Genomic DNA, 12,636 nt, shown 5'->3' on the forward strand with positions numbered 1-12,636 from the left:
CAGTAGCTAGAGGTTCTTCTGATACTGTGTCTCTACTGTAGTTTTTCTACTGTTGAACACACTGATCATGCTTCTGGCTAAATGCTTCATTATATAACCTAAAATAAATCACTGGCTGTTAAAAACGAGTATGAATATGAAACCTAACTACCAGGAGCATGTGGAGCTGACCTTTGTCGAGGTTGAAAACCTTATGGAAAGCACAACACCACCCCTTAGTGCCCAAAATTGGTATTACACCTCCCTGAAACACCACATTTTATTTATATATATATATATATGTATATATATATATATATATATATATATATATATATATATATATATATATATATATATATATATATATATATATATATATATAAAGACCATAAAGCCATTTATAAACAAATGTTGGTGTCAGCCTACTTATAAATATCCAGGTGTTAACTTGTAAATATAGGGAGCTGAATTTGATCTATTTAGTGAAGAAGAAGAAGAAGAAGAAGAAGACAGGAGAGCGGATATGACGTCAAGGTCCGGCCTCCAAAACAACCGGGTGCAGTTTCTTGTGTTATGAAAATGGCAGTGTTGGATAACTGCTGTTTCCTCGCCCTTATACAACAGCATGTGGAGCTCTGAAGGACTACTGCTCGTCTAGCTCTGGATATTATTACTCAAAGAAAGTTCTTCCACTGACGGCAGCTAGCATGGCGAGGAGGAGAGAGTGCGCAAACACGGGGGGCGACACAAAGAAACTGAAGCAGGTGCTGAAAGCGAAGAGCTGCGGGGCAAAAACAAGAGCGAAGAAGAAAGATGCTGGTATGAAAAGTCGGAGTTGCCTAAAATGTGTGTCTGTAATTAAATAAATGGAACCTCTAGCCCCCAATAGTTAGGAATTTAACTGAAGTACAGGGGAGGTTAGCTAAGCGGTCTGTGCACAGTGAGCCTGGGTTCATGAATAAACTTACACACGTTCATCTGAGGAAGAGTTTCACAGAGATGACTAAAATCAGCATCAGCTGTAGTAAATGAAAAATACTGCTTCACAATATTATAAAATAATTGAAATGCAAAACACATCCTCTGTCATCCATTCCCTCTGACTGCTTTGAGAAGCAGTTTTTGTGCAGTTATAACGTGACAAAAATATAATTTATGTCACACATCAATGCAAAGCTTCGGTTTATTGGAGACAATGCATAATATCGAGCTGTTATGGCCATAACCATAAAGGCACTGTATGAGCATCCAGGTGCACTGCTTAAAGATGTGCATGGTTGCTGAAGTGGATCTGCTGGCTCGGATGCACATCTGTGCTCCACATACCAAAACACCAACCATATTTTGTGCATAGATGGTGTAAGTGTGTGTGTTAACTTCTTAATCCTGTTGGTTTGTCTGCAGCTTCTCAGACGTGATCTCTGACGAGTATTTGAACAGGAGCATTATCTCTGTGGTGTATATAGTAGTGATAAACCAATTTTCAGATTTTAGGCTAATACAGGCATCTGGTTTAAAATAACCAATATTTTTTCTGTAATTTTTTTCATTTTTATTGTTGATTTTTCCTCCGTTGGAATAAAGAATCAAAAATTTATATGGATTTCTTTATTCTTCAGTGTTAGAGGCATTTAGGTCATCCATCTTATTTACTCATAGGCCAGTATCAGCACTTCCCTTCATGCTTTGCGGCAAATCATTCATAAACTGTGGCTTTCATTCAGATAAACAATGCTGTTGCACTTCCTACAGTGGCACAAAAATGATTCTCCAGACAATTAAGACACTTTTGTCAATTTTCTGTAGCAAAAAAAAGAAAGAAAAAACATCTTCATTCAGAAAATTGGCTCGCAATATAATACATTTTTAGGGTGGTTGTACTTCTGTTTTGTATTGACGTGTTTTCCTTTATTCTCAGTCAAGCACAGAGGCTTCAAAACATCTTTCAATCTGTTTTACCAGGTGAGGACATCAAAGATAAAGAGGAAAAGATAGAGTGGAAGGTCATCCCTAAGCCACATGCCCCCTCAAAGCGAGCAGCAAGAAATAAGTTGTCTTCCCAATCTGACACTAGCTCTGCTGTCAATACCAGCAAATACTTTGAGTCATCCATTATGGAGGAGAATGATAGCGAAGATGACTTTGATATGGTGACCTCCCCTCCACGGCTTAAGGTGAACACCAAGAAACCAGAGAAAGAAGAAGAAGAAGGGGAAGACAGTGAGGAGGAAGATGAGGATGATTGGGAAGAAGTGGAAGGTAAGTGTAAAATCCGTAACATTTGTAATAACACAGTGTTTTGTTTTGTTTTTTATTCCTATGCTAAGCAGGGAGTAATGGAAAACAAAGGAAATGAATAGTGTGTGTCTGTTAATCAGAGTTAGCTGAGCCGCTGGGTCCACTCGAGCCTCTAGAACCCGTCCTGCCCTCTGAACCTGTGGAGATTGAGATCGAGACCCCAGAAGTCAGAAAGAGGTAAGTGAATATAGAATATGCACATGCTCAACATAAAATTCTAAACTTTTGAAAATAAAATAGCTCTTTAAAAAAAGAGTTTCAAAACAGACTTTTTTGTGATATTATTTCTTAAACAGTTGAGGTGTTAATCTGTGTAAAATTAAATGAACACAGGAAGACATCCAAAAGTCAATCAAAATAAATCAACCTCATTATTAAAACTCAGGAATCACCAGCATAATTTAAATAAAGTTTCATTGTGTTCATGCTCTGAGTTTGTTTAATTTTGTTTATATCAAAACAATCTGAATGTAGCTCCAGACATTGTTAGCTGATGTCTCCAAACTCCCGATCCTCTCATTATATTCAGGAAAACATTTTTGGGTCACGGAGTTTCATTCAAATGTACATTAGTATGAATTTTCTCCACAGGTGTCAGGAGAGGGACCTGTAATTGTGTGTTTATGTGATTAGTGTGTGGAAGATGCGTTATCTATGGGTGTTCAGTTAATGGTATATTTGTTTTAACCCAATAATCATGATTTCTGATTGGCCAGGCAAAAAAAGCAGGCGGAACTTGAGACGTATCTGAGGCGAATGGTGAACCGATATAAGAAGGACCTGCTGATAGACACCCACAAGGTGAAAAAACGCTGTTTAGTTCTACCTTTCCTTTCATGGTGCTTCTCTAGCTCATTCCTGACGTTCCGAACCTTTGATTGGTCTCTTAGGTCCACCTCATGTGCCTGATTGCCAGCGGCATGTTCCGCAACAGGTTGTGCAGTAAACCAGACCTGCTGGCCGTCACTCTGTCGCTGCTGCCTGCCCACTTTACCATGGTAGCTAAGCGCATCGACCAAAACTACCTCTCTGGGCTGCTTAAATGGTATGTACTTATAAATGTGAAGTTCCTGAAACTATTTTAATGCTAGAATGTGTAAAACTAAGAAATTTGTACAATAGGGACAATAGAGCTACTATTCAGAAGCCATCAGTCACTGGTAGCCTTCTATAATTATCGCCATATCTTATGATTCCATTTCCATCCATCCGGCTCTCTTCTTTCCCAGGTTTAGAGCAACATTTACCCTCAACTCCAGTCTTCCCTGTGAAGAGCGTCTGGACCCCCAGAGGCTCCTTGAGAGGCGACTGGCAAGCCTCTCAGCCAGAAACCACGAGGAGATGACTCACGTTAGTAGTTTGGCATGAAACCGGTCCATTTTCTATAAAACAGTGCCCCTAGTTGGATGTACAAATGAAAAATAAATAATTATGTCCTTGTGTTTCCTGCAGCTGTTTCTCTTGGTCCTACGCTCTCTGCAGCTCTTCTGCCGATTGGTCCTTTCTTTGCAGCCGATTCCTTTCAAAGCCTCATCAGCCAAGGTACTGACAGTTTGTTGTTTTTCCTTTAAGAAGACACTGCGGTATAATTACAACAGTCACGTTTGGATAACTGCTGCAGTTTAATGTATAGAACACATTTTTAAAGCCTTCTATTAAAAAATAAACCATTTTGCCAAAAATATTCACTCACACATCCAAATCATTAAATTCAGGTGTTCCAGTCTCTCCCATGGCCACAGGTGTATAAAATCAAGCACCTAGGCATGCAGACTGCTTGTATAAACATTTGTGGAAGAATGGGTCGCTCTCAGGAGCTCAGTGAATTCCAGTGTGGTGCTGTGATATGATGCCAACTGTGCAACAAGTCCAGTCATGAAATGTACTTGCTACTAAATATTCCACAGGCGATAATCCCAGCTATGAACTCGCCTGTGAAGTGGTAAGCCACATAAAATCACAGAGCTGGGTCGGTGGTTGCAGTCACTACAGACCTCCAAACTTCATGTGGCCTTCAGATTAGCTCAAGAACACTGTGTAGAGAGCTTCAGTGAAGGAGTTTCCACGGCCAAGCGGTTTCATACAAGCCTTATATCACCAAGTACAATGCAAAGTGTCGGGTGCAGTGGTGTAAAGCACGCCCCCACTGGACTCTAGAACAATGGAAATGCTTAAGTGCAAAGCAAGGTCAGCAAAGACATGGATGAGCAAGTTTGGTGTGGGGGAACTGGCCTGCACTGAGTCCTGACCTCAACCCAAAAGAAAACCTTTGAGATGAGTAAGAGCGGAGATTATAAGCCAGGCGTTCTTGTCCAACATCAGTGTCTGACCTCACAGATGTACTTCTGAAAAAATGGTCAAAACTTTCCATAAATACTCCTAAACCTTGTGGAAAACCTTCCCAGAAGAGATGAAGCTGTTGTAGCTGGAAAGAGTGGAAAAAACATCATATGGGATTTTACTCAAGTTCATATGCATGTGAAGGCAGACGAGCAAATACTTTTGCACTTTACCTAATACTTTAACCTGTAAAAAATGAATGAATAAACTGTAATATAAGTGAAAATACGAAAGGTACAGCCGTGGTGTCAGGTTCTTATTAAAAGGATACAGCCACCAATTTTATCACACTTACATATGCCTCTATATACAGTATTTCAACTCATTGCAGTATTGCATATGCATTGGTGTCTGCCATTTGATTTTAAGGTTGTTCTGTTCTTACAAACATGTTGGAAATCTCTCATTTCTGCAGGCCAAAGGGGCTAGAACATCTGCTGGTGCCCCAGAAAAGAGCAACACAAGCAAGGAATCATTCAAGACAAACTCCCCTGAGCCAAAGATTTCTCCTGGCACCAAGAGACCAGCAGGAGGGAGAACGATCAAAGGAGATGTAGGAGGAAAGAAAGCAAAGAAGAAAGAAAAGGATGAGGAGGAAGAGAAGAAAGTTGTAGTATCAGGGGGGCAGAGACCAAAGAACTCAAAACGCCGCAGTGTCGCCTCAAAGGTCAGCTACAAGGAGGAGAGCAACAGCGAAGGGGAGGAGGATGGAGGGCTTAGTGACGAAGATGAGTTTCAAGCCACCAGTGAGGATGACAGTGAGGATTCAGAGAGTGGGGTTAAATCTAAAAAGGGGAATAAAGAGAAAGGGAAGGCCAAGGGCACACACAGCAGAAATACTGCAGCTCCAAAGAGAAGAAGCATTGGAGGTAAAAAACAGGTAAAAGATGAGGAGGATGGAGACTTGGAAGAAGAAGAGGAAGAAGGAGGAGAAGGGACAACGAGCAATGGAACAAAAAGGAGGAGTGGGGCAAAGAGAGAAGGCCCAGGTGCAGACGAGTGGTTAGAGGTGTATCTGGAGAAAACAGCTTCCTGGGTTTGCGTAGATGTGGATCACGGTGTTGGAGTTCCTCAACTCTGCTACCGGAATGCAACCACACCGGTGACATATGTGGTGTCCGTGGACGGGGACGGGTTTGTGAAAGACCTGGGAAAGAAATATGACCCGACTTGGATGACATCATCCAGGAAGAGGCGGGTGGATGACGACTGGTGGGAGGAAACGCTTGAGCCATTCTTGGGACCCGAGGACGAGAAAGACATAAAGGAAGACAAGGAGGTGACTCCAATTTTTTTTTTTTTAACTGTTTTGCACAATTCTTCTTACCAAAACCAGGGGCCACATCACATGTCCTGTATGCATCATATGGATTAGCAGGAAATGTTCAATGTACACGCGATTTTACTCTATTTTTAACATTGAATTCTTTCCTCCTAGTCAAGAAATTGCTGTGGCCCATCAGCTACTCCCATCGATAACAATGAAAGAATGACATGAAAGGAAACAATGTCTTGACCTACTTCAATTTCTTTCTTTGCTCTGCTCTCCCAGCTCCAGAAAACTCTTCTGAACAAACCCCTGCCAGTGTCTGTAGTGGAGTATAAGAACCATCCGCTGTATGCCTTAAAGAGACACCTGCTGAAATATGAGGCCATCTATCCTCCTACAGCCACTGTGCTGGGGTACTGCAGAGGGGAGCCAGTATACTCTCGGTAACTAGTTAAACTTTCATCACAGATGCATTTTAGTTCAAGCATACCTCGAAATCCATCGCACATAATGCTTTTTATACTGTGCAGTCTGTGTTAACCTAGTTATGTCTTACCGCTAAACCAAAAAAGCAAGGGAAAACTGGGATTTCAGTGTGAGAGGGAAAAGAAGAACTGTCGTCATTCATGTCCTGTTTAAATCTTTATCCATCTCTAGGGACTGTGTGCACACCCTGCACTCCAGAGACACGTGGCTGAAAGAAGCAAGGACTGTCCGGTTAGGGGAGGAGCCATACAAGGCAAGCTCTTTTTTGTTTGCTTCTCTTCCCTTCCTCAAAAGGAGAAATTTTGTGGTTAGTTTCTCTGTTACATCAGTTTGTTTGTAACTCAGTCACACTCTGACCTGAAGGCAGTTGTAGCTGATCAGTGTTCATTAGCATGTTTCATGACTGAGGAGAGTTTATCCTGGTAATGAAAACACAGTTTTTCTAAATGAACCAGCCCTGTGATCAAGCCTGCACTGAGTATTCAATAGAGACGGATAGATATTCATAAATATGGGAGCTTGAGGGTTCTCCGTATCTTAGCTCTTCCTACGACTTGCACTCTTTTAGATAGAAACCTCTGATGTTGTGCCAGAAATCTGCTGAAACCACTTCTCCAGTTTAAGGACCACAGCTCTTAATGTTCCTGCTACCACTTGAACCACCTTGGACTTTACCTTCCACGTCTGCTCCAGCTGTTCTTTCAGCTCCTGGTACTTCTGTGTTTTCTCATGCTCCTTCTTCTTGATGTTCCTGCCTGCTGGGATTGCCTCATCTGTCACAACTGTGGTCTTCTGCTTCTTGTCAATCACCATTTGTCAGGTTGGTTTACCACTAGCTGCTTGTCAATCTGGAACTCAAACCCCCACTGGACTTATCCTGTTTTTTCTCACACACCTTTGGTCGTGTATGTGGTACAGATGTTCCAGTGCACTGTCCCAATCACTTGGATGTGCCTCCCATCTGTCGATGGGCCGTGCTCGTTACTCTTCCTTTTCCTCATCACCGTCTGTCTTCAGCTGCCTGAGGTGTTCTTGTAGCAGCTCATCTCAGAGGCCATCTTTGTGATCGATTAGCCGATGCTCCATGGTTTATCCCAGATTGTGGGTCTGACAATAAGCCGGGGTTCAAATCTCGATAAGGGCATGCATGCAGTAAGGGCCCCTAGCTAGGCCCGCCCAAGCCTACTTCAGAACATGAGCGAGAGATATAGAGCCAAAACCATACCGGCTCAGACATTGCCCAGCTTAACAAGGTCCACATAAGGCATTTCGGAACCAGGACATACTGATGAGAAGTGGGCAACAGGAATAAAGCATACATGGACAAGGACTAATAATATGGAATTGATGGAATGCTACCAATATTGCTCCCAGATCTTAAACCTGACCCCATGAATAAACTGTTATTGCTAGAGATATATTTGTCTTCAAGAATGACTGATGTAATTATGAAATGATATAAGGTGTAAAATCTTGCAAACCTTTCCTTTCCTGTCATTGATGTTCTGCTGAGTGCAGATGTATTGAATTCTTCTTGTAGCACTGATGCTGTTAAATCCTAGTTCGGCTTAATTGGATTAATTGGATCAATTGGATTAATTGGATCAATTGGATCAACGGCATCGTCAAGGTGACAGGAAGGGGGAATCATAACAGACTGAGGCTGCTTCATACTGAATAGACACACAGATAATGTGGAAACATGAAAGGCTTTGGTGACTTTATGAACTCACAATATAAACACGTCTTTTCCTTTTTAGATGGTGAAGGGCTTCTCTAATCGTTCCCGTAAGGCCAGGATGACGTCTGAGCTGAAGGATGAGAATGACCTGGCGCTGTTTGGAGAATGGCAAACTGAAGAGTACCAGCCGCCGATAGCCGTGGATGGGAAGGTATGTATATGTGTGTGTGTGGGATTGAGCATCACATTCAGAAGATTAAGCGAAACAAAGTTTTATGAGCAACATAAGAACCAACAGGATAAATTGTCAGTGTCATTGTGTTTTTGTATGTTTTCCTCAGGTCCCACGTAATGACTACGGTAATGTCTACCTGTTTAAACCCTGTATGTTGCCGGTGGGCTGTGTTCATATCAGGTTGCCCAACCTGCACCGCGTGGCCAGGAAACTGAACATTGACGCAGCGCCTGCAGTCACAGGTTTCGACTTCCATGGAGGATACTCGCACGCTGTGTAAGATGACTCTGAAGAGCCTTCGGTGGGGTGTAAACACAATTAAGCAGATGGATAAGGTCATCGGGAGAATCTCAGGATGAACAACTGCATCGAGAGTTAGAATTTCACAATATTGAGGGACTTTCAAACAAACTCATATGCATTTTTTGACCCGTGCACATCATTATCGATTCCTAGACAGACTCATTAAATCATGATATTTTCCTAAAAATCAGTTTGTGTTTGTTTTCTACTTACACTCACTCGGTTTTAGTTGTGAAGGCAGATACTGATAACAGTATCTTCAAATTTCAATCACAACTGTGGGTTTTTTTGTTGTTGTTGTTGTTGTTTTTGAAAGCTTAATTGGTTGCTTTCCAAATTTATCTGTATTGTTTCCAGCGAGCTTATTTTCATCTCATTAGTTGGCTTTGGGTAAAATAAAAAGATCAAAATCAGGATGTTTTTACTCCTAAAGAAAGAAATGAAATAAATGTACTCTTTACAAACATGTCAAAGCTAAGGGGATATTTGCTCACCTGTGTGTGTTTCAGCACTGACGGTTACATTGCGTGTGAGGAGCACGAGGAGATCCTCAGAGCTGCGTGGGTGGAAGAACAAGAGCTTCAGAAACAGAAGGAGAAAGAGGTGTGTTTTCTTTCATATCACTAATTTGACAATTATTGATTACAACCCTGTAAGATTACCAGATTATGTAGTTTAGGTGGGAACTTTAACACAAAGTATCAGCTATTACTTTCAAGTAGAAACCTGTACGTGAGGGGCTTAATTTTTTTTCTTTTCTTGTAACATCTAGAAAAAAGAGAAGAGGGCCATCTCCAACTGGACTCTGCTGGTGAAAGGACTCCTGATCAGAGAAAGGCTTAAAAAGCGTTACAACAAGAAGAACCAGGGATTGGGGAGCCTTGCTCATGGAGGTGACGCCGAAGGGTTTTCCTCAGATGAGGAGGCTGCTGAGGGTGAAAGTCTGGGAGCTAAGATGGCATCTGAGACTCTAGCAATGTCCTGGCCTCAGAACAGACAAGCAGAGGAGGATGGTGGAAATGCCAGCGGACTGAAGAAGAAGAAAGTAACAAAACGAGAGAAGAAGGGTCAAGAGCAACATTTATTTCCCTTTGAGAAAGTGTGATGTTGGAGACCACCTTCAGGTTTTTGTAAAGCAAAGATTGATTCCATGATGCTGTTAAAAAAGCACTTTCACTAACTTCTTGCAACATTTAGTTTGGAAGATGTTCACATCACTTCAAAGCAGGATGCTGCATGGGTCACTGAAATACCCTGGAGCCTTTGGAAGTAACGCTGGAAGGAAAGGAAAGGAAATACGGGAAGCAAGGAGAAGGTGACGACATAAAGCATCACTGTTCATAGCTCCATTTTGGTGTACACTGTATTGTAAGATTTTTATGTAAGAACTTCATGGACATACAAAATGACAGTAAGAGGGGAAAAAAAACATGCATATGTACAGCAACAGTATAGGTTGTCATGGAGACTGTGAAAGTGTCCTTACATCTTCATGTGTATTAGGTGAGTGTTAGGCACTGATATCAGGTTTAAATATTCAGTGCTTCAAACTTTGACCAGTACAGACAGGTTTGAACCTGCTGGGCACATTAATGTTGGCATTTAGAGCTTATGCTGACATGAATGGATAGCTTGCATGGCAATTAAACACAATACCTCCTGTGCTAACACTACAAATTATAATGAATGGTAAAAATAAGCACACAGCATCTGTGATCCTGTCAGATGCTGCTGTTTTATCACATTCATGTTAGCAGTTTTTCTCCAACCTGCAGGTCTGACAAAATAAGAGCATAGCTTCTGTTACTGGCTCAATGTAAATGTTTTGTTTGTTTGTTTGTTTTTTTACAAAGAAAGTCATTCTGCTGGTTTACTTTTGTCAGCTGGTTTTTTTTAATACTCATGTTGGGTAAAGATCTGACAGAGCCATTGTAAGGAACCAACCACTGTGCACATTTAAGTTGATCTATGGATATAGACTCCTCATCTAACAAAGAATATGCAGACTATATGACAGTTTTTAATGAGTGTATAACTTGAAAATCACTAAAACTGTTCTTTCATTTTTGATTTATCTTTAGTGCTTCATGTCCTCTTTGCCTGTTTAGCAGGAGGTTTGCTTATGTCTCCTCTTCTCTTTGCCATTGTTTGCATTCAGTATTTCTTTTACACTCATTACTTTTACATATTAGGCACCATTTAATAACTTTTGGCTGTATATTATTGTTTCCGACACTGAAAAAAAGACAGAAAGAAAATACCATCCATAAGTCAAAATTTCATGTTTAAATTTTAGGATCATATTTTCTTCTAAATTTGAGTTGGTAAATAGAAATTGTGAGATGCCTGACTGTAAATTGTGAGATAATAACATAACAATGACAAATTGATGAAAAAACATTGTTTTGTAATTGTTGGAAGATTTTCCGTACTACATGTCTTCAAACCATTTAAAAGTTGCCAATTGTTCTTGTATGAAATTTATTTTTGTAATAAATGTTTAAATATATTGAAATAAAAAAATGCTGTAGATTTCTTATAGATTTTGCTATCTATACTTATTAATTGGACACTTTTAAAGATCATCAAGATTGCCCCATTAACCACCTTGAAATGGTGAGTAAACACAGGTGTTACTAATGCCATATTAATTATGTTCTTGAAGGTTCAATTGTATTTAGGCACAGAGTCTTGATCACTGTGAACTACCTGTGTTTACCTACAAAAGGACTGCCAGAAGAGGGCCTGACTTTGGCTTGCTTTTCTCTCAAATTTGGATTTTTCTAATTTTCTTATGTAAAGGTAATGATTGTTTACAAGGTTTTAGGTAGACTGCAAGGCATTCCTTAAAAGTAAAGACAACATCAGTGTAAACTGCAGAGGTAAAATGTGTCGTGTTGCAGCAGTAACAGCTGACTGAACATCAGCTCCATTAGAAGATCCATCTTCCTCCTCAGCAATTCCACCCTATTACCATACCATTTCCCTCTGGGGCTTAGCCCTCGACTTCTCTCAGGCACTGCTGAGAACCACAGCAGAGGATAATGCATAGTTTATCAAGCCATCACTCCTATACTTTCATAGCAGAAGAACTGTAAGTCTAATGTTTCAGTCTAGCTGAAGAGCTGCATTAGACTGCCTGCAGTTACAGCTTTAGGAGGAATGGAAACAAAAGCAGGAGCAATTTAGAAATGCAGCTTTATGATGCCAGGATGTATTTGATACCAAAGACTATCAGTTACTGACATGAAACGATCAAATTTCATAAAGTGACATTCGAGGATCAGGATAAACAGCATGCATATGCACATACATATAAAATATATATATATACACACTCCTACACTGCCGCTGCACGGCCAGTAGGGGTTGTAGAAGGGCGTAAAACTAGAAACACGTTTAACACAACGATACTCAATTGAAAACCCATTTGCTAACAGCAGTGGAGGAAGTATTCGAATCCTAAAGTACTCGGGTGTACAGTTACATAGATAAAAGCAACCCGTGTATCATCGCCAGAGTACCACTAATAATAAAAAAATAAGTTCTCCGTGTGGGAAAATATTTAATTAGATTATTATTGATCGTGCATTAATGTAAAACAGGATTGTGCTGTATAGCTAACAGAGGCAATTTCTAGCTGCAACAAATGATAACTTGCATTATACATGAATCAGATTTTTAATAAATACTGAGAAATATCACAAGTACTCTGGTTGATAACAAGAGCAGTTGCCAGTTTTTTGTCAACCTGGCTCAATTACGAAGGTAAATATGTTGCACTGTGTGAGAGCTTTAATCTTGTAAGCGTTTGTTAAACATGAAGTTTCCAAAAGTAACTATTTTTTAGATTACTGAACGGGCATAAGGAAACACAGTCCCAGACTATACAGTTACTTATGCAATCTTTATAACCTGGATGGGATTTAGGTGTCACGTTATAAGAGCAATATGCCGGGAGAGAATTTTCTATGTGTGTAAACCATCGACTGTATACAGTGGACATAGGCTACAGTATCCTGAGAAAATTGAATTTAGAAT

The 12,636-nt window shown here is 40.4% G+C and overlaps 1 protein-coding gene across 1 annotated transcript; it reads left to right on the top strand.

Moving 5' to 3' along the window:
- The first annotated feature begins 453 nt into the window (after positions 1-453).
- xpc (xeroderma pigmentosum, complementation group C) lies at positions 454-10,010 on the top strand. Its single transcript, XM_085146676.1, has 14 exons — positions 454-801; positions 1,945-2,241; positions 2,361-2,457; positions 2,997-3,081; positions 3,171-3,325; positions 3,510-3,630; positions 3,733-3,822; positions 5,036-5,899; positions 6,173-6,333; positions 6,548-6,629; positions 8,137-8,268; positions 8,399-8,568; positions 9,105-9,198; positions 9,368-10,010. Exons 1-14 carry the CDS (start codon positions 690-692, stop codon positions 9,698-9,700), a joined length of 2,793 nt encoding a protein of 930 aa, XP_085002802.1. The 5' UTR covers positions 454-689; the 3' UTR covers positions 9,701-10,010.
- The last annotated feature ends 2,626 nt before the right edge of the window (positions 10,011-12,636 follow it).

The sequence above is a fragment of the Neolamprologus multifasciatus genome, chromosome 20 (genome assembly GCF_963576455.1).
Source record: "Neolamprologus multifasciatus chromosome 20, fNeoMul1.2, whole genome shotgun sequence".
Taxonomy (NCBI): Eukaryota; Metazoa; Chordata; class Actinopteri; order Cichliformes; family Cichlidae; genus Neolamprologus; species Neolamprologus multifasciatus.